The sequence below is a fragment of the Mustela putorius genome, unplaced genomic scaffold (genome assembly GCF_011764305.1).
Source record: "Mustela putorius furo isolate JIRA1106 unplaced genomic scaffold, ASM1176430v1.1 tig00003898_pilon_pilon_pilon, whole genome shotgun sequence".
NCBI classification, from domain to species: Eukaryota; Metazoa; Chordata; class Mammalia; order Carnivora; family Mustelidae; genus Mustela; species Mustela putorius.
In genome coordinates this window covers 2,832,711-2,854,237 of record NW_025422047.1, presented here as the reverse complement: position 1 = coordinate 2,854,237, position 21,527 = coordinate 2,832,711, and the positions used below count along the sequence as shown (strand labels likewise).

Here is a 21,527-nt window from a genome sequence, read left to right as displayed (position 1 = left end):
CTTCAGCTAAGGTCATGATCCCAGGGTCCTGGGATTGAGGCCCGCATGGGGCTCTCTGCTCAGCAGGGAGCCTGCTTCCTCTGCTTTTCTCTCTGCCTGCCTCTCTGCCTACTTGTGATCTCTGTCTGTCAAATGAATAAATAAAAATCTTTAAAAAAAAACAGCTAATAAGATAATTTGCATTTTTTGTATGTGCAAACTGTTCCCTGGAATAACAGAAAATTTAAGAAAAAGAGATAACAACAGAACAGTACTATTAGTTCCAGATTAATAGACTAATATAATAGATTTTCCACTTATAGAAAATAAAGGGAGCTTCAATGAGATAATATTTACACCAGGTCAGTTTTGAATTTTCCTTTTTTTGGGGGGGTAGGTTGGGATGTCTCCTTCTATAATATGATATGTGGTAAAAGAGTCTCATATGAAGTTACCCACCTTAAAAGGGTCTTTGAATGTCTATATAATTACCATCTACCTCTTTAGATAATCTCTTTTTGGGGATCCTCTAATATAGCATTTGAAAAGAATTTCAATTTTTTTTTTTTTTTTTTTTTAATTTTTAAAAGCTGGCCTCCAAATAGAGAAATGGGCCAAGGATATGAACAGGCAGTTCATAGAGAAAGAAATCCAAATAGCCAAAAAATGTGCAACCTCACTAACTAAAAAATGTGGCTATCACTTTGGCAGCATTAAGAAATAATATTGGTTTTGAAGCAATGGGTATCCTATGTGCTGCCAGCAGCCCTATAAATTGGTTCAGCCTTTCTGACGTAATTTGGCAGATCTCATCAGATACAAAAAATAGACTCTCTTTACCAAGTATTTCCACTTTGGAAAATTTATTCTAAGGATATAAAGATGTATTCAAAGATTTAGAATACATTTAGAAGTGGCTGGCAAACTGAATCATGGTGTTAAATATATAGCATCAAAAATGAAGTTGCAGAAGTACATCTGTGTATGTTATTAAGAGAAGTGAATAGATTAGCAAATACCCTGAATGGTTATGATTATATTTTCATAAAAGTTATTTGTAGAATATATACATAGAAAAATAATCGAAGGACCTATTTTAGGTGCACATATATATGAAGTAATAAGAATGTTTGTATAATTTTTGCACATTTGAATTTTTAAATGTTTTCCCTCTAATGATCATATATTGTATTTGAAGCTTCTTTGTCCAAAATTTGGCCTTCATTTTAAAATGCACAGAATGGTGTAGAAGGAGAGGAAACCTGAGAATCAACAGGATGTCGCCATTCTCTAGGTTCTTTGCTGAAGATTCTTGAGGAGGCTCTTTTTCTTTCAGAGGTTATTCTTAAAAGCTGTGTTTGAGTTTTTTAGTTGTCTTTTGTTTTGTTTTGTTTTTCCCATGACAAATGCCTATCATTTTCTAAATGAGAAAGGCAATGTCCCAGTTAGGTGTGTGGAGTTCTTTTCATTCACTCTTAGCCCTGTCATGTTAATACTGAATAAGCAGAAAGCCTGACTGGTGGTGAAAGATGGTAAACCAGCCTGAGGGCTTTTTCTGGTCAGCCCTAAACTTCTGATTGCCACGTTTTCCTAATTTCCCATTTCCAGGGCATCACTAGAGTGACCTCGTCTGCTGAATATGATGCTCCGAATCTCCAAGATTTTCACATGCATTTGGAAGTGGGCAGGCAGGCAATTGTTTACAGGACTCCACATGAACTGTGCACTCACAGCAAGTTTGATAAACACACATTTCCTCCTTTTATCAGTGAGATTGCAGAATGTGAAGTATGAGTTTCCAGTTTTACTCATTCCCCTCAACCTTTTTCCTGTTTAAAAACTTAGACATACTAATTGGATGCTGATCTGTCCCTGTTTTTTAGTCCGTTTACTGATAGTTGACTGTTTATTCCAGTACTTACCTAGGCAAGGTTTGGCAGTTCTTTAAAAAAATAAACTTCCCATGTATTCAACTTAAAGAAGATTCATCCCAAGGAATGTAATGTGAGCACTAATTAACAGTAATGACTGCTAATCACTTTGCTTTTTATACTCCTTTAGGAGCACTGCTATTATCCAATGTAGTTAAGTAAAATGCTTGTATATGAATCAACAATGCTGCATCCTTTTAGCAGCTATTGCTCACAATCAAGCTTTGCATAAATTAGAGCTAACTAAAATTGATTTTAATATGCTGCATTCCTTTCTACAATAGTAAACTAAAACAGCTAGTTAAATACAGTGAATATTAAAGACATTACCTGATTTTCTTTTTTGCAGTCACACTTAAGATAGATGAAAAGCAATATTGCAAATTTTCTAACAGTTTATGACGTTTTCTCTTATATTTCTCCAAAACTGCATGTGACATACTCTTCATAGGCATAGTGACATTTTGATTTTGTTGAAAGCTTTTATCGTATCAGTGAAAATCAATAGGCTTATGTTTAATTTTTCTGAATTTGTGCGTTTACTTCCTAGAGGATCTTACAGTTTCTTTAAATTATCTATATAGCCCATTTATATAAACTTGCTTTGTAGGATTGTGCATTCAGTGTTCATTAAAAAGGGTTGTTTTATTATGTTTGCTGTGTTATTAGACTATTATAAAAGCTTTCTGTTTATTTACATGCATTCAATATACCTACAAACCACCTTGCCTCAGGAGGAGACTAAGCAAAACTCGTAAATTAATAATTTAAGGGAGCAATACTCAAGTAGCATTTTGGTTAACTTAGTAAGTTAAAGCCTTAGAATCAGTGCTGCCCACTTTAACAATCTTTACTTTTGACTTTTATTGGCTGAAAATAACTTGTTAAACTGAGGCTTTTGTCATAAAATGAAATCTACATACCATCTGAAGGCCCTTCCCCTTTTTTTGATTTATGAGTAGGTTGACATATTATTGAAGAATTTTTAACACTTTCACAGTTCTACACTTTGATTTCAGAGAAGGTGCTAATCTCTCTGGAGTTTGAGAGTAACAAAATGAGTTGTATACTGTTTTTCTAGGGAATCAGGGATTCTTTATTAGAGGCCTTAGTTTTATGATGGCACCTGTATTAATGTTGATTTATCTAATATGTGATGTGGTGATGTGATCTGATACGCATTAATGGAGTATTCTCCTTTCTCATTTTACATGTTATCTCTAGTTGCCTGCCTGGTCATGGTCTTACAGCTAATGTTAGTGTTTTTACAGAAGTTAAGCTATTAAAGACATTATTTTTAAATTACAAAAATAAAATAACTTTTCTTTCATTTTTGTATTGTTTGTAGTATCAGAAATCTAAATTGGTGAATAAGAAGTGGAAAACATTAGGTGGTAGTGTAATTAAAAGCTTTATATTTTATATACAAGTCTTATTGTAATACTTTGCAAACATGTATTAAAAAAACTTTTGGCACTATACTTGATTGAATTTAGTTTCAAAGAATTGTAACAGGAATGATGTGAGAGAACAGAAAATGTATTGAAGTTCAATTGAATGTTACTCATATCTAATTATAATTTTGTATCCCAGTACTTTTACACAATAGCACGAAATGCATGTCTATGAGGAAAAACCTGCTTTTTCTATTTTGCTTTGAGTTTGCGTTCCTATGTGTGTAACAAAATTACGTTTAGAAACGGTGAAGATTTCAGTTTTGATCCTTTTTTTTTTTTCTTGCAGTGTGTTTACTCTCATGTAAGAGTGATTGATCTGTAGCTGTCATTTTACCCAAAGAGGGGACAAATGGAATTGGCCTTTTAGACAAAAAGTATGCAAACAGACTGCATTCTTTCTGTTGATAGAATTATGGAAGGATTGCATGAGGTGCCACATTCATTTTCCTATTGATTGTAAAAAGGATTCTGCACTGGGCTCCTGTTTCCATTGGATAAGGAGGTGCTATGATTAGTTACCTTTCTCATGAAAGCACTACAAAAGGAAATGCAAAATGTGTGTGGTGCAGTGTTCTCAATTTGACAGTTGTTTTTGTTAATTTTTTTCCCCCATTGAAGTCCAGCCTATTTTAAAAAAACGTACATTTTGGTTTTATCCCTTATATTAAGCTTGGTAGATTTCCATGCTTTTGACCCTTTAAGAAATTATATGTTATAGACAGTTTTTCTAGGCTTCTATTGTAAAGCTTCAAAGCTGATGCAACAGTGCCCTCTGTAGTCTTTTAGGGAACAGTAGATACATGTAGATGATTTAGAATATTCAGGTAGGAAGCAGGATATTTAAATTTAATTTTTTCTCAGACAAGAGAGTCCTTTTTCCTAAGTAGACATTCTTGTTTTTCACTAGCGGCTTTACTTTAAACAAAGGGAACAAAGGACCATTCTGAGTTTTCATTTAGAATTATTGGCTACCTCTTGTTGTTACCCAGTGGTAAATCTCAAGTTTTATCAGACATTCATCAGAGTAATTTGAGATAGAAGGAATCTTACAAGCTGTACTGTCTCTTTATGAAATATCTTTTTGAAGTTGAGTTCCAATAGGAGTATTTTAAAAAATAATTTAGTTCCTTTGTCCTCATTTCTTCTATTTAATTAGAGCCTGAGTGGGCTGCCTAGAACTTAACTTTTACTTGTTCCTGAATTGGACAACCCAGGCTTTATACAGGACATTATTTAAATTCAAACCAAAGGAGTTACACAATGTCTAAAGTATTTGTCATTCATTAGCATTGATTTAAATTTTAGATTTGCCTTCCTTTCTTTATGGGTTACCTATTTGATTATATATATTGATAGCTAAATTTTTCATTGTAAACACAACTTTATGTGAAGTTATTAGATGATAATATAAGCAGGGTCATATTTAGCTGTGCGATTAGAAGTAAAAATATTCCACGGGCAAAGTTTATTTTGCTTCTGAAAGTGTTTTAGTAAAAAGAGCATGGGGCAAATCCTAGCTTCTCCATGGGTAGTCACTACGTAATGGTGAACACATTTCTAAATCTCTGAGCTTGCTTTCTTATCTGCAAAATGGGAGTAAAAATAGCTTATCTTTGAGGTTTTTGTGAGGAATTAGATATAATGTATATTTATTGGCCAAGTTATTATAAGTGCCCAAATGGTTACTTTGTTCCAAAAATCACAACGTGAAGGTAAATGGCTTTGTTTTTATACAAGGAAGTTTTAATAAAAACCTAGAACACATTTAATGTACTTTAGATTTTTCAAAAATTTTACTCCCGATGATTTATGTGAATCTGAAAGCTAACATGGCATTCCTTGGTAATGTGGACTGATAAAATGAGGTGTACATTAACTTTCAATTCTTTACAGACTTTATCCCCAAACTTCTTATAAGCCATGTTTATAAACTTTAGTGGAAATTTACCCACAAACCAATATTTGACAACATGTGAAAACAGATAATAAATGAAACTTGAGAAAAGAGTCTTTCATTTTTTTTTCCTCCCTTAATGTATCTGAGAAAACAGGATACTTTTCATTTGCCTGTGTTCTCAGTAGTAGTCTAGAGCCCTTCTTCATAGTTTCTAGGTAAGTGGATTTTGCTTTCTCAACCCAGTTACCAAAAAAGACATAAAAATAGATGAAAGTGGAGCTTTTCTGGTTGAAGTAGAGGTGGGGGCCTGAAGTTCTCTTTGAAGGAACAAAGTTTAAAAACCAGTTTACCATATACACATATGTGTGTGTACATATATGTTCTTTCTCTCTCTTTTGTGTAAAGGCTTTGTTCTTCTTTGGTTTGAATTCAGAGCAGCTAATTCTTTACCTGGCACATAAAAGATGCTCAATTAACATATGCCAAATACAGAATTTTTTTAATGTCAGGCCTTATTGATGTAGAAGATTTGAGATAACATATGTATTAAAATGCGCAATTTAGTGTGGCATTGTACTATTAGAGTACTTGTTTCTAAGCAAGCACATTTCAAGTGTAATTCACCAATTTATTTTTTAGAAATCAGCATGTTGTGACTACAAATAATAATGGGAAATGAATAAAAAAATATTCAGAAGTTGTCTTCAAGATGATTAAAAGCTGTTGCATTCCTCTATGATAGATTTAGCTAAAGATTCAGACACTTCAAGTGACCTGATGATAAAAATAATCTTGCACAAAGAACTTGTGAATTGAATTTTCTAAACATTGAGTAAAGCATTATTTTTCTTGTAAAGTTCTTATTTGTGCTTCATATTAATTTTGAATCCTGAGTTTAATATTATAATAAATCATACTGTTTTTAGTATATTACTTGGGTTAAATTGGGAACTGTGAAAGTACCCTTTTTTTAAAAACATAAAGAAGGAACCAATGTTTTAAACTGATAGAATGAGACTGAACAAGCTTTTAATAAACCAAATATGGTAGTTTAAAAAAAAATAGTGACTAGTTGCAGTAAGAATCGTGTTTAAAATTAAATTCTGGTTTATAAGACTGACAAGATGCTGTCTACCAAAAAAAAAAAAAATGAATAAGCTATTTTTCTTTGCAGTGAAAGTACCAAATTAAGAATCTGCTTAATTAAAATAATGATAAATGTAGATTACATTACTGAAGACAGTGAAATACAGCTGCTCTGTCTAGTGAGAGCCTGCATAATTTACCAAGACTGTACAAAGAAGCAATGGAGCAGCTACTGCAGACTGTTAGGGGAAATGTCCTGTTTATTCAACATACATTTCTTTTTTTAATTAAAATGTCAATGATAATTTTATAGCAGTCCTCCAAAGAAATCCTTTAAATTTCTTCAAGGTGGTAGAATATGAGATGAGATCTTGCTGCTGAATGAAACAGCTTAAACCCAAGAAAAAGTAACATTTTCTTATTTTCCTTAATTCAGCTTTCTTTTTTATGAGTTAATAATGAAGTATGTAATTACTATTTTAACATGAGTCTTGCATGAGAGAATCATGGCAAAATATTTGAATATACATTTTATTTATTAATCTTTTTGAGCCACAAGCAAGATTTGGGTAGAGCCATAAGTAGCATTGCTTACACATAAAGATAGAGGTTTGCATACTGTGGAATTCTCAGAGTGGGGCAGACAACTGGATGGTATTTCCTCCTCAACTCCATCACTGGTTTATAAGAAGGGATAATATATTGCATGTATCAGTGTCTGGAGACCAAAAAGGTTGAGAACCCCTGTTACACTGTATATTTTCATCTTTTATTTTAATGACGTCCAATGATACCTTTATAATTACGTATATTTAAGGAAATCAATATTGTGTGTAATAAGACATGGTTTTTTGCTTTTTGATTTTTTGGCTACAAGAGATAAGTGGGGATTCTGGAGTCAGACGTGTCTGTTCTAGGCTCTACCCCATGCTAGCTATATGACCTTGGTTTAGTTAACTTCTATACACGGTGACTTCCACATTTATAATGTTGTGGCTAACGATAGTACCTACATCATAGGATTGTCATGAGCATTTAATGGGATAATCCATGTAAAATAGATCATAAAGGAAGCCTCAATAAATGTTAACTATTACATAATAATAATAATCTTAACTAATGTTAATACTGTTGGTTATATTATCAATAATATTATACCAAGTCACTAGATAAAATATTTTTCTTATGTCATGGGAGCAGTGGAGCATTGCTCATACTTAACTAGTTTAATAAGATATTTTTATCTGTCATGGTTGCTCTGTTGATCTGGTTCTTAGAGAAGTTTCTTGCCCTTCTGTGAATTCAGGAATAGTATGGTAGAAATTCTCCTGCTCCTTATTTTGTCTTTAATTGTCTTTCCTCTTGGTCTTTCATGTATCAGTTGCTTTCACATTGGCAAATATCATGTCAAATTTTGTGCATTTTAATATGTTTGTTTTGGACTTTGCCTTAGATGGATACCAACTGGAATTAATTGAATATTTTCCACAGTTCAGTTTTTCTATAGGGTCTTCCAGGGTCCTATCTACTAAAAACTTCTTAATGGGAAAGCCTTGTGGGCAGAAAACGGACACATCACCAACAATTTGAAAAGTTTATATAAGAAAACAGTATGAGGAGGAACTTTGTCAGATGATTTTATCCTGTATGCTTTTTTCTTTGAACTTCAATAAATTGACAAAATCTAGAAGTGCAAAGATAAAAAGTCACACACTATATAACCATTATTCATAATGTTTACACATGCTGTATGAGTTGTAGAATGTTAATATACATTTTTTTCTCTTGGTTTGTTGAAGGCATTTTTCTAATTGCTGGAGATGTAGATGATTAAGGCACTGCGCCTGTCTCAAGGAGGGAGAAGGTTACTGTGGTGTATTCATCATGATTATTATTTGTGGTTCATTCTTTGCTCTTTGAAAAATATTCCATATACCTTGCATTGTACCTCTTTGTTCCATGACTTGGCATTCATCCTTCCTTGTCTGGCCATTGTTGCTGAGTTTGTCTAAGAATTCTATGGTATTTAAGGTTCAGGATTGCCCTATCTGGGTCTGTTTAAGAATTATACTTTTGATTCTTGATTTAGCTTATACTTTTGATTAATACCTTGAAATAATTTATCATTTATTCTTAGCCAATTCAGTGTTAACAGGCTCTGGGTTTCTTCCCTGTCCCGGTCCTCTCTAGTAGAGAGCAGATCATTACATATTAACATAGTTTTTTCATGCTAACACCACCGAAGTGTGAAGTGTGATTTGATACTAAAAGTAAATCAGACTTTTAGAAATTGTGTTATGGGGGCGCCTGGGTGGCTCAGTGGGTTAAGCCGCTGCCTTCAGCTCAGGTCATGATCTCAGAGTCCTGGGATCGAGTCCCGCATCGGGCTCTCTGCTCAGCAGAGAGCCTGCTTCCCTCTCTCTCTCTCTCTGCCTGCCTCTCCATCTACTTGTGATTTCTCTCTGTCAAATAAATAAATAAAATCTTTAAAAAAAATTTAAAAAAAAAAAAAAAAAAAAAAAAAAAAAAAGAAATTGTGTTATGTTAGTCACCTACTGGGTATTTACCCCAAAGATACAGATGTAGTGAAAAGAAGGGCCATGTGTACCCCAACGTTTCATAGCAGCAATCTCCATAAAAGCCAAACTGTGGAAAGAACCAAAATGCCCTTCAACAGACGAATGGATAAATCAAACTTTCAACTCAGTGTATCCTGAGATCATTAATTAGACAGTATTTACTTTCTTATTTTAAATTAGTTGTTTTGAAAGCCAGTAACTGCCCCCTACCATTACTTAAAGAAGCATCTTCACATTTATTTCAGACATTCCTTAGGGCCATCATAGACTAGATTCTGTCAAAGCCTAGATAATATTATAAACTTCAATTTTAAGTTAGTATCAATGGTTCTTGTTTCAGATGGAGTTTTTAAGCATTTATACTTACACAGGAGTTCTGTCTTAATCTTTGAGTAGCCTGAATTTTCCTTCATGCTATTATGCATAGTTTCTTCTCAGACTGTTACTTGTGTATATTTTAGACAAAACAATGCTATATAATAGATAAGACTAATCTAGTTTGTGAAGAAACATGTTGATATTTTCTGCTTTGTGGTTAAAATCATTGCATTCAGTGAATTCTGTTTTATATAATGCCTTTTGTGTGGCTACTCTTTACCCCATGTTTTTATTGATTTGGAACTAGCAGATCCGTCAAGCAGTCTGAAATAGAAATGATTATGAAGCATTTACAACCAAGGAAGGTTAAGGGAAGATGTAGTAAATTACAACTAACTTAATTAACAAACTAGCTAAAATATTATTTTATAAAAGATGTAGCTTGTGGGTTATACATGTTTTTGAGTATGTAATTTCATTATCTGCACAGTTTAAAGATGTATTTAACTCTGAAAAGAAAAAAGCAGTCTTTGTAGGTATCAACTTTGTAGAAAACAAAATGAGGATATATAAACTGTGTTTTGTTATGATTTGATAGTAACCCATTTCTTACATTTAACCAAAGATTTAGAATAATCCTCCTAAAATGGTTATATTTTACTTTCTGTAACTATTTGATGCTTTTGCATAGTGAAAATAACCCTGGCATTGATGATATCCCCTTTGCTTTTTTGTCTACTTATTAGATTCTAATAGATTTGACTTTTCTGCATTCTTTTATTTTACTTTCATTTGTCTTTATACTTAACTATCAGTGATTTTCATCTGTCTTCCACCTTTCAGGTAGTCCAGCCACTTCTTTCCTCTAGGACTAGGTTCTTAGTACTCCTCTTGCTGACACACACACTTTCTCTATTTAGCGGCATAGGTTTGCTGTAACTTTGAAGCGTTCTCACCCTTGTTCTTCATGCCTTGGTTTTTTGTTTTGTTTTGTTTTGTTTGTTAATCTAAATTACTCCTTAATATTCTTTGATACTTACAACTGTTTTTAAAATTAAGGAAAGGCAGGAGAGTATAAAAAATATGAATATCTTACTCAAAATTCAATCATTCAGAGTTAACGTTTTGACATATTTCCACACATATATATTTAACATACTGTCATAGATACACACATACACGTGTATAATCATTTGTGTATATAACTTTGTAGACTGCTTTCTTTTAACTTAAAATACCAGGAGCATTTTTTCATGCCATTAAAACCTCTTTATGAACATAATTTAATGACTACTTAATATTCCATCATGTAGCTGTATAATAATTCCTTAATGATTCCCTAATTTTGTAAATTAGGTTGAATCTAATTTTTACTATAAATTATAGCACTTTGATGTGGGCACATCAATTATTGTCTACATTTAAAAATACTAATTTCTTAGGACAGATTTCTAGATGTATGATTAATGGATCAAAGTATATGATTATTTCTAAGACCATTGATACATATTGCCTACTTGATTTCCATAAATAATATAACTATTTATGCATGCATTATTTATATTTTGAAATTCTAAGTCTTTGTTTAATGTATCTGAAACCTCAACTTGGAATTCTATTTTTACAGTTCCTGGCATGTGGTGAATACAAGCTGGGAGTAGCATTCTGCCCATCTTTGACTGCGTTTTACTCTTGGAGCAAAACCAAAGAGATATGTGTTAGGGCAGCTCAGTCACATAATGCAAGGCATAGGGTGATTTCCACCCCCCCATATTGTGAGAAGTCATTTTCCAGTGTTTTAATGGGATTACATTCAAAAGATCAGTTACAAAGTGGGCTGAGTTTTAGTATATTGTATATTGATAATGTGCCAAGTGGATGAACACAGATAAAGACATAGTAACATGTATGTTATTTTTTTTAAGTTCCAGATATAATGTTAATTATAACTCTTTTTTTTTTGACAGGCTCTATTTTCTGACTAGCCATACTATAGTCTCTGGCTATCAGCTGGTTTATTTTCTATTGGCATCATTAAGTTTGGCAGTATTTAGAAATTATTTCTAATTTTTTCATTAAATAAATGCTGATAGACTATTGGATTAATCATAGATTAATCATTTGGGGTATATATATTTAATATCAAGCATAACATTTTAGGCATATTTCACACTCTATAAATTATTATTGCAGGTATAAGCCATTACTTTATATTCACTAAATATCCCATAGAAAATCTCTTATGCTTCTTTTTTTTTTTTTTTAAGATTTTTTTTTATTTCTTTGACAGAGATCACAAGTAGGCAGAGAAGCAGGCAGAGAAAGAGAGAGAGGAGGAAGCAGATTCCCTGCTGAGCAGAGAGCTCAATGCAGGGCTCTATCCCAGGATCCTGGGATCATGACCTGAGCTGAAGGCAGAGGCTTTGACGCACTGAGCCACCCAGGCGCCCCTTATGCTTCCTTTTTTTAAAAATGAATTTATATTATTCATGTTGGCTGTTTTTATTATGTCATTAAAAACAAAACCACAGTGCAATTTTGGATTTAGTAGACTTAGTATAATAACTAATAACAATAGTACTTTAATAATAGTAAGTTCATTTGTAAGTATTAAATAGGTAATGTTAGGGCGCCTGGGTGGCTCAGTGGGTTAAGCCGCTGCCTTCGGCCCAGGACATGATCTCAGGGTCCTGGGATCGAGTCCTGCATCAGGCTCTCTGCTCAGCAGGGAGCCTGCTTCCCTTCCTCTCTCTCTCTGCCTGCCTCTCTGCCTACTTGTGATCTCTGTCAAATAAATAAATAAAGTCTTAAAAATAATTAATACATAGGTAATGTTGATTTTATGGTAATTATAACTAAATGATTATTTAGACTTTGGAAAAAGAATCTTAGATCATCTTTTTAGTATTGTAACTACCTTTTGCTATTGGTCTCTTTGCTTTCTCAGAACTAATTCTTGCTGTGTTTTCTTGTATTGTTGTTCAGTTAGTATTAGGGGATACTGGCTTCTGTGACATACCCTGTTTATGTTATACTTATTTCTTGGTAATTTCTTGTTGGTGATGTGACCCGCATTCCAGCACACTGGCTTGGGCTTGTATGTATAAGAGGGCGCATGTGGGAATGTTTTTGAGGGGGTTATTGCTGCTTCTCTCCAAAATGAAGTTTTCACTTCATTTCTTCTCTTTTCAGGCTCTAAGCATATCTACCTCTATGCACTGTGTGTACTTTGTAGTTCCATTCTCTTCTGATTCTTTTTCCTGTCACTTTCATTCTTTTTCCTCCCCGTCTTCCTCTCTCATCTGTTACATGCATTTGGGCATGTAACATATACATGAATTTTCAAGTGTTGAAAATAAAGATTGCAGGGTCTAGACCTAATTCAGTTGCTGAAGTTTTACTTACATTTTCTCCCTGTTTTCTCTTTCATTATTTAAATTGTGGTCATCTGTAACATTTAATTGTTTTTATGAGTACAAGCTGTTCTGCCCTTAACTGCTTTATGTCTCTCAATGAAGAATAAATGGTGCAACTAGAGCAAAGTTTAGACCAGAGCTTATGAAACATCAATATGTAGATGAGTCATCTGGGCATCTTATTAAACATTCAGGTTCTGATTCAGTTGGTCTGGGTGGAGCCTGGCATTCTTCTCACACGTGCCTCGGTGATGCCAGTTCTGCTGGTCTGAGGCCCTGCTGTGGGTAGTGAGGTTTTAGAGTTTGGTTCCCTTCTAACTGAAAGTATCATTGATTTAGAAAGAAATATTTGAATTAAAGGTCAGTTTGTTCATACATTGTCTATAAGAGTCTAATATCTACAAAGATGAGGGCATACATTTTCTTTTAAAATGTAAATTTGCCATGTTTATACAGTTATCTAATGTAGGCAGTTGTAGAGCCTGGTGATTTAAATGATCTGTGAGTCTTGGATATTCTGTGATGGCCTCATGTACAACTGCCCTGATTTAGTTTGCTCCTTAGTGCAGACTAATGATGATGTGTCTTGGGGTTTATTTTGGTGATGAGATTTAATAGTGTATCATCTCCCATTGAAAAACTTTTCTTGTGCAGGTTTCAGGAGTGAGGGTGAGAGGTGGGAATTGGAAACAGGATGGAGGCACCAGCGTAAAGGATAATTGGGTTACAGCAGAGAAATGCTTTGTTCTTTCTCATCCCTATGGGTAGCACTAGGAGGATCATGGACAGCTGGATTAAAATGAATTACCTGTTGAAAGTGAGAAAATCACCCAATACATACACAGGAGTTGTTCCCATTATGCTTTATGTTTCATGTCTTTTAAAGAGACCCACACAATTTCCTGTACAAAAATGGACAGTTTCTGGCAATAAGGACATATCAGAACCTGCAATAGAGTGACTAGAAGATGGGCTGATTTTAGAAGGGAAATGCTATGGCCAGCTTCTGCAAGTTGGTCCATTATTTGCAATCCATTAGTCACCATCAAATCACCTGCATCTTTAAAGTGGGTAATTGTAAAGTGTCTTGATTTATAACATTGTTGAGGAAAAATGATCAAATTATCTAATGTAGTTGGTTCCTGAGGTGGCTGAAGCCACGTAGTCTGTTATAAACCCAAAGAAAGAAATGTGGGAAGCCTTTCCTTTGCCAATAAGCTCTGCGCTTGAAAATTAATTATATTTTAATTTATGACCCAAAAAAAATTTCATCTAGCATGGATTTTGCTTTTTCAAACTGTTTGAACCATTATTTTAGAACTAGCTACAACATTTAAGTTATATTTCCAATCTTACTTGTCGATGTACTTTCAATGAATATAGATTGCTCCTTCTTTAGGCAGCCTACATTTAAAAAGCTTATGTTTTGCCATAATACAGTAGAATTATTTGTGGTAATGTTACAAGTCTCTAAACTGCATGAACATTATCCTGCTGTTTTATTGTTTTATAATGTAAAAGTAAATGCAAGCATTAAGAAATGTGCAGTGCTGTCAGGCTCCTTTAGGATTTAAGAAAATTGCCCCAACTATTGAAGAACTGAAAATAATCTTTCAGGTCGCAAAGAGCAGTTGTTATAATATTGCCTAACATTTTGCTTTCTTTTTACTTTAACCATGGTGGTGATTTGAGTCAAATGCTAGAAGAAACTCAGATTTTATTTGACTCAACAAACTGCTATTGCTTTGTAAGAATTACATATAAAACATCATGGTTAAAAAATAGGAATAAAATGGAGGACTCATTCTTATTAACTTTGCATAAGCCTAAACCATAAATCTGTTTCTTGCAATGCTAAAAATTTTGCAGCTCAACTTCTTGATCCAATTTATAAATTTGATTAAATAGGCATAAGCAGTATATGTTAATCACAAAACTGAAATTATGTTGCCCTGCAAGCTCTTCATAAAAATGAAAGAAACATACAAACAAAAATCTTAAAGCCATACCTTCCAGAAAAGTTCTCATGAAGCATTTTGGATTTTTAAGATATAAGGAAGGAGGTATTCCTTATGGTTTTAGCCTTTTTCCTATCTGTTTTAAAATATTTCCATTTAAATGCAGATTTTGATTTTCCATCTGGGACTAGGTAGAAGCCATTCTATTACACTACTAAAAGAATAATCCACTTTAACACAACATTTCTCCCTAAAGGGATGGTCTTTTCTAGTCATAAGGTATTATTTTTCTCAGAATGATATTAACATTCATGATGTAGCGATTTTATCTTGATTTGAAAGATGTTTTGTTCTGGCAGTAAAAGGGATTAGGAGAATGTCCTTTGTATCCTGTTGCTAAAAAAAAATAGCCTTACCTTGCTTAAGATTAGGTATTCGTAATTTTCGAAGAGTTTTGGGGTGGGTGTATGATTTATATTTTTATAACAGTAAAATCTTTAAACCCAGCAAGATGGAAAGGACCAGATTCATTTAATCAAATTCTTAAACATTGGGTGGTACAAATATATATTTGTAACAAATCAAGTAGCATGTTTGAAAATTTCTGAATGTGATATAACATTTTTTTTTTGCTTTCATTTTCTTTTGCCTTGTAAAGAAACCTTTTGGGTTCATAAAAAAGGTGTTAGAGCAACTAGTTACTGCATTCAGTGTCATAAATATGTTGATTTTGTCTCACCTTCTAAATTTATTAAAACTTTTAGATAAAGAGGGATTACATTAATTAAATGGAATGTCTCAGAAGAAGAAAGGCTCTATAGGCCTCTCTACTATTTGTTGGGCAAAGTCTTAGAGTGCAGAATGTAGCTATCCAGGGCTTAAAGCACATTGGGACCCTGTGTAGGTTGTCAGCGCCATGCCCCTAGGCACACTGTCATTCAGCCGGCAGATTAATTAACCAGAGGCTGCAGAGGCTCGTGCTTTGAGTCAGCCCATTCTTGAGGCAGATAATGCAAGGTTTTTAAGACCTTGAACATTTAAAAGTTTTTTTCTTTCACAGAATCAGAGTGTATAGTGACACTTACTCTAAGGAATCTCCGAATATATACATACAATATACATAGGTAGATAGATATTTTTCCCTTAGCATGTGTGAGTGATTTTAATGGATTAAAAAATTTAAAATCCAGCCACAGTATGACATGTATAAAACCCTAAAGAGAGAATTTTTCTGATAGCAGGGTACATTCTTAAGATTTCCTAATTAATGATTAAGTTACTTTGAGTAGTGGGCTCTTATTTATGATTAAGACTTCAGAGATTTCAACAGAGTCAACTAAAAAAATACATTTTTATATCTGATTGTAAACTGTGCTCATTCAAATTTTCATTAGGATCACGTTTTATCTTCAACAAGAACATTTCCATTCATACTTGCATAGAAATATTTCAAGATGAAGATTTTTACACTATACTGTTTTGTTTAAGCGACAGTTTTAACTTTTATCATATCTTAGCTCTATATTACATTCATCCTTAGGAATGAACACTTTAAATTTGGTTTGGTGGGATTTTTTTTTTAGTTTAGCTTATTTTATAATTATATTAGACATTATTGATAACTTATGGATAAAATATTAACTATTTTCTAAATATAGAGCAAGGTCTGTGTTGATCAGATGTTTTATTTGTGCCTTAAAATGAGGAAAGAATAAGGACATAGCTAAATGCAAAGAAGGCATGTTTTCATTTTAATTTTTTTAACAGTGTAGATACAACTCCCGCCCCCGACACCCACTCTTTTTTCTGTGACACTGTCAATTTGTTAGCGTTCTCACTGGAATTTATTTTGTTGTAGTAAATAAAAGACAAGTCATTATTAAACAGATTTTGCTGTTAATTCAATGTATGATTACCCTTTGCCATAGGTGCTTTTAAGGGCTTTTATCCAAAATAAAATTCATTAAAAATGCAATTAAAAAAATCTATTGTTAATGACTTCTTGAGTGACTGGCTCATAATTGGCTCATTACAATAAAAAAGCAACTGTTTAAAAATCCTGACAATGAGATACAGTACAGAGTGAACAATTCATTGTAAGACCCTCTGTGATTACAGGATCCTGAAGGTGAAGCAGAGAAGCATGCAAATCTGAGACTCCAGCACAACTTTCTCTTTTACACCAGTACAGTGAGCTCAGGTCATGACCTAGCATGGGCTGTCGAAGTAGGAGCCCCTCTTATTTACAGTGTCCCACACTGAAGAATAAACTTAGGTAATATATTCCACTTTAATGCTAGCACTCAGACTCCTCTTTGTTTCCCTTCCCCAGAAATCTTTTCAGTTGACTTAGATTACAAAGTTGTAATCAGGAAATCTTTAGTTCTGTTGGGGCTAAACTAACAAAGACAATATTGTCATACAAGCCATCATTATTACCTGCCCTTTTGTTAATGCAGGGAAGCATGTAAATAGCTCTTTTTCAGCTCCAGAATTTTTATTTAAGCATTCCTAGGGATTTGTTTGTGTTCTAGTATTTTGGTGATTTAATATTTGTGTTAAATTATTTTTAATTAATTAATTTTAATTCATTGTATTTTTAGGCCATCGATCTTAAGTAAGATAAAAATATAAATCTGGTGATGTAGGAGGAAAAGTAAATTGTGCACAATAAGGTTTTTCTTGACAAATCAAAGTTTTATTTCTCTTTTGTGTCTTGGACTTGCCATACTATGGTTTTAATAATGAACTTTGCTGTGTTGAACGTCAGCTGTTCTCTGTAAAGTATAAAATCTTAAGATTCTGACAAGTGTAAATAAGAATGGTTAATAGATTTCTGTTCAGAGTCCCACCTATAAGGCAAAAATCCTAAATTCCAGCAGTAGTTTAAAGAGTGTTCTTTAATGAGCCCTATATTTCCAAAATGCTTTTCCTGTTTAAGGCTAGAAAAACAGTAAAAGTTTAAAGACTGATCACTCCTGCTTTTGTTTAGTCTACAGCTGCAATATTAATGTTGCCTTTGTGTTCTGGTGAGTGACTTAGGTGTAATTTTTCATTATATGTATTAAAAGTTGAATTATTTTGAACTCTGAACTTAGACCAGCCCATATGTGAACCCCAGCGTATAAACAACACAGTAACTTTAGGATCAAAATCACTCAATACCACTCATATTATTAAATGCAATCAAAGAATGTTGATACTAGAATTTAATATAAATTAGGAAAATACTGTCAGTGAAATATTCTTCAGTTTTTAAAGAAATAAGACATATTTAATCAACTTCATTGTAGCGTAGATAACCAAACTGCTTGGGTATTTCATCATTACTCTACTCTGTGCTACTCTGAATTCTTCTCATCACCTTATTTTGTACTCTTCACTTTTTTTGTTTGTTTGTTTGTTTCTTAGAATTAGGAGGAAATGCTTGCAGTGCAAACAACCATTTAAAGCATGGTGGAGGGCACCTGGGTGGCTCAGTCAGTTAATTGGCTGCCTTTGGCTCAGGTCATAATCCTGAGTCCTGGGATCAAGCCCCACATCAGGCTCCCTGTTCAGCAGGGAGTCTCCCCCTGCTCATGCTGTTCTCTCTCAGATAAATAAATAAAATCTTAAAAAAAAAAAAAAAAGTAGTGGGAAATCATATTGCTTTATGGTTGAATTTTTCTTTAAAGATTTACTTTATGCAACAGTTTTAACTTTTTCTACTTCTATTTACTTCTATTCTTATAAGTAAAACTTAAGAGGAGTGTGTTTCCCACACTTGAGGCTCAGAGAGACAGTGTTGGTCCACCTCACATTTGTATTTAGTCAGGCATGTAAGCTGATGTTGTTGTGATTTATAAATATGATTTAATAAACCATTTGGTAAATGCCATGACTGTGTCATACCAGAGCCAAAATATTTTATACATCATGGAATCAGTGTAGTGGGGAAACTATTGAGTCTTAAACTTCACTTAACACTTTGCTGTTTAGTTCATGGGGATATTTTGTAGAACTTATAATTTGATGGCTGTTCATTATCAAGTCTTGTGACTTAGAGATAGGCCTAACATTTATGGTTTCTCTCTGTTTTCATGTATTTTATTATTTACTTCAAGATCACTGTGTAGATGGTAGAGTTCTTTGCTCAGTGGCACTTCAAGAAAAAGAATCTGTACTTGTATTAATATTTAAACAAAAATATGCTCTGTGTGTTGCTAAGTTTTTAGGCATTTCTTGGGCAAATAATGATTAATTAAGATTATGATGTTTCCTATGATGTATTAATTTATCTTCCCATGTCCAGGGCACATTGATTTTGAATATTAAAAAAGCGCTTCATCTATTCATTCATCATATGTGTTCTGAGTGACTGCTCTTGTTCTGGGTACTGAATGCAAATATAAGTAAGAGAATGTCCTAACTCTCTAAGAGCTCATAGTCTAGATTATTAATGACAATATAATCTTATATTGTGATAATAGAGTTACAACTTTTTTTTTTTTTTTTTAAACAAATGTTCTGGGAACATAGAGGTAGGAGACAGAGATTAGCTTTTAGCTGGGGAAGAGGGAAATGGGCAATTGGGATAATACAGATGAGTAATGATTCATAAAGAGGAGAAGATTAAAAATGATTTTCCAAACTGAGAGAACATTATGTGTGGAGCGTGGGATACAACAAAGTATGGCACACACTTCTCAAAGTTTAGTGACTGGAGGATATGTAAAGGAATGGTAGGAACAGGAGTAAGAAGGTAATTTGGGAACAGATTATGATGAACCTTGTGTGCCTTCCTGAAGAATTTGTAGACCCCATTCTGTAGCTCATGGAGAGTCATTGAGTTTGTTAAGTAGCAAAGTGGATAGAGTTGTATTTTGTAGTAGGGTAGAGGAAGCATAGGGAGAAGAGAGATGGAGGCTAGGTCTTTCAGATATATTGAAATTAAGGTATCTTAAAATAGGAAGTAGAAAAAATAAATAGGGAGAAATAAAGACTAGATAAGCTGATAGTAGTGATCATTAGCGTATAATTAATGATCAAGATACTGAGAGTAAACATGGGGATTAGGTGTTGCATAGTGAGAAAGAACATGGGCTCAGATGCCTAGTTTCCTAGCTGCCACTTTCTAGCTATGTGACTTTGGGCAAGTTACTTTACCTTGCTGTGCCTCAGTTTCTTCCTTCATAAAATAAGGATAAAAATTGTCTATCTTATGGAGTGTCTGGCTGGCTTAGTTGGTAAGCATGGGACTCTTGATCTTGGGGTTGTGAGTTCGAGCCCCACATTGGGTATAGAGATCATTTAAATAAGTACACTTAAAAACAAAATTGACTACCTTACAGAGTTGCTGTGAGGATTGAATGAGTTAATATAGAGTCTCTTATTATTATTGTTACATGCTGTTATTTAGGGTTTAGAATAGGTGTTTTGTTTCCCCCCCTGTGAAGTATTCTGTTAAGGAGGCAGAAATGGCTGATCAATAGAAAGAAAGAGTATTGTAAGATGAGAGAGATTGGGTTGTGTTTATCAATTAAGAAAAAGTAGCAATAGAAAAGTTACTCAAGGTACAAATGATTGAATAAGATATGGAAATGATTGTTAGCAGAGCACAGGTTGGTAGGTTAGCTCTGGATAGAAGAATACAGATATATTTAGAAACCAGAAATGGAATAAAAAGGACTATCCATCCAGCAGCTGCTATTTTTCTCTGTGATCTTAGAGGCAAGACCATCTCCCTCAGATGGGTAGAGATGATGGAAGTAATTAAGGGATTTGAGGAGAATTTTAAATATTTGGAATAATCTCTTAGGAGAAAGGAAAAGGGGACTGAGGATTGCCAAACTGTCAAGAGCCCGTGTGTGGTTGAAAACCAGAAATTTGAAAAGGAGATGACAATCTTTCAAGTTTAATTTCAGTTAAATTGAAAGAAAATTAAGGATATTTGTTAGGAAGATCTCTCTTTTAGGAAGTTACTTATATCAAGATAAGTAATAAATGTATTTTATTATGGAATATATAAATAAAGCATTTCAAAAATTATTGCAGACAACTGTTAAGTAAAATTTCTATGAGAATCACCTTCCATATTTCAGAGGGGAGAATGCAGCATTACTATGCATTTAAACAAATATGGCTGCTCAAAGATAATATTTTCTGGGCGACAAACAACAGATGATTCAGTCATTCTATGATGGTCTTTTAATATATCAGTGATGAAAGAATCATATGCCAGAAAACAATTTATAGAGTCAAACGAATAGTCCTCCCACCTTAGAATTAATAATGAGACTAATAGACATAGGTGCCTAGACTGCCCATTTAAATTGAATTAAAAGCAGAATGAGACATTCACAAATAAGTTAAATAAATGTCTTCATAACAACAAAGTGTTGCAGTTTTTCTATATTAGGTAAGTTGCTTCAAGAGTTATTTCATTAGCTTTTTTCCAAATGCTCCTTTTTAAGTGTTTATCCTGTATTTTATTTATTAAACAGTGTTCCCATTTTTTAGCATGGAGAATTACCTTTAGAATACTTTAACTTAGTATACATTAATTTATATTACAAAGGATTATTAAATACCCCAATGTCAACTACTTGACATCTTTTTTTTTTAATATTTTATTTTTCTGACAGAGAGATCACAAGTAAGCAGAGAGGCAGGCAGAGAGAGAGAGGGAAGCAGGCTTACCCTGAGCAGAGAGCTGGATGTGGGGCTCGATCCCAGGACCCTGGGATCATGACCTGAGCCAATGGCAGAGGCTTAACCCACTGAGCCACCCAGGTGCCCCTTAATATCTTTTTAACTTGTGAGAAACTGAGTACTTATAGTTTGGATTCATAAATAGAAAACAATCAAAACTCTGAATGGGATATTATTTGTCAATAATAGAGGAAGAGTGATTGGAAATAGAAATGC

At 33.5% G+C, this 21,527-nt stretch overlaps 1 protein-coding gene across 3 annotated transcripts in view; it reads left to right on the top strand.

Moving 5' to 3' along the window:
* The window catches only part of DPH6 (diphthamine biosynthesis 6), a 175,346-nt gene that overhangs the window by 35,131 nt on the left and 118,688 nt on the right, over nucleotides 1–21,527 (top strand). The window contains exon 4 of one of the 3 annotated variants that reach the window (XM_004751053.3): nucleotides 1,588–8,698. The exons of the other annotated variants lie outside the window; for them this stretch is intronic. Coding sequence (XP_004751110.1) covers nucleotides 1,588–1,773 — 186 coding nt within the window. The 3' untranslated portion in view covers nucleotides 1,774–8,698. Of the gene's footprint in view, nucleotides 1–1,587; nucleotides 8,699–21,527 lie in introns of those variants that run through there. 3 annotated transcript variants of the gene reach the window in all.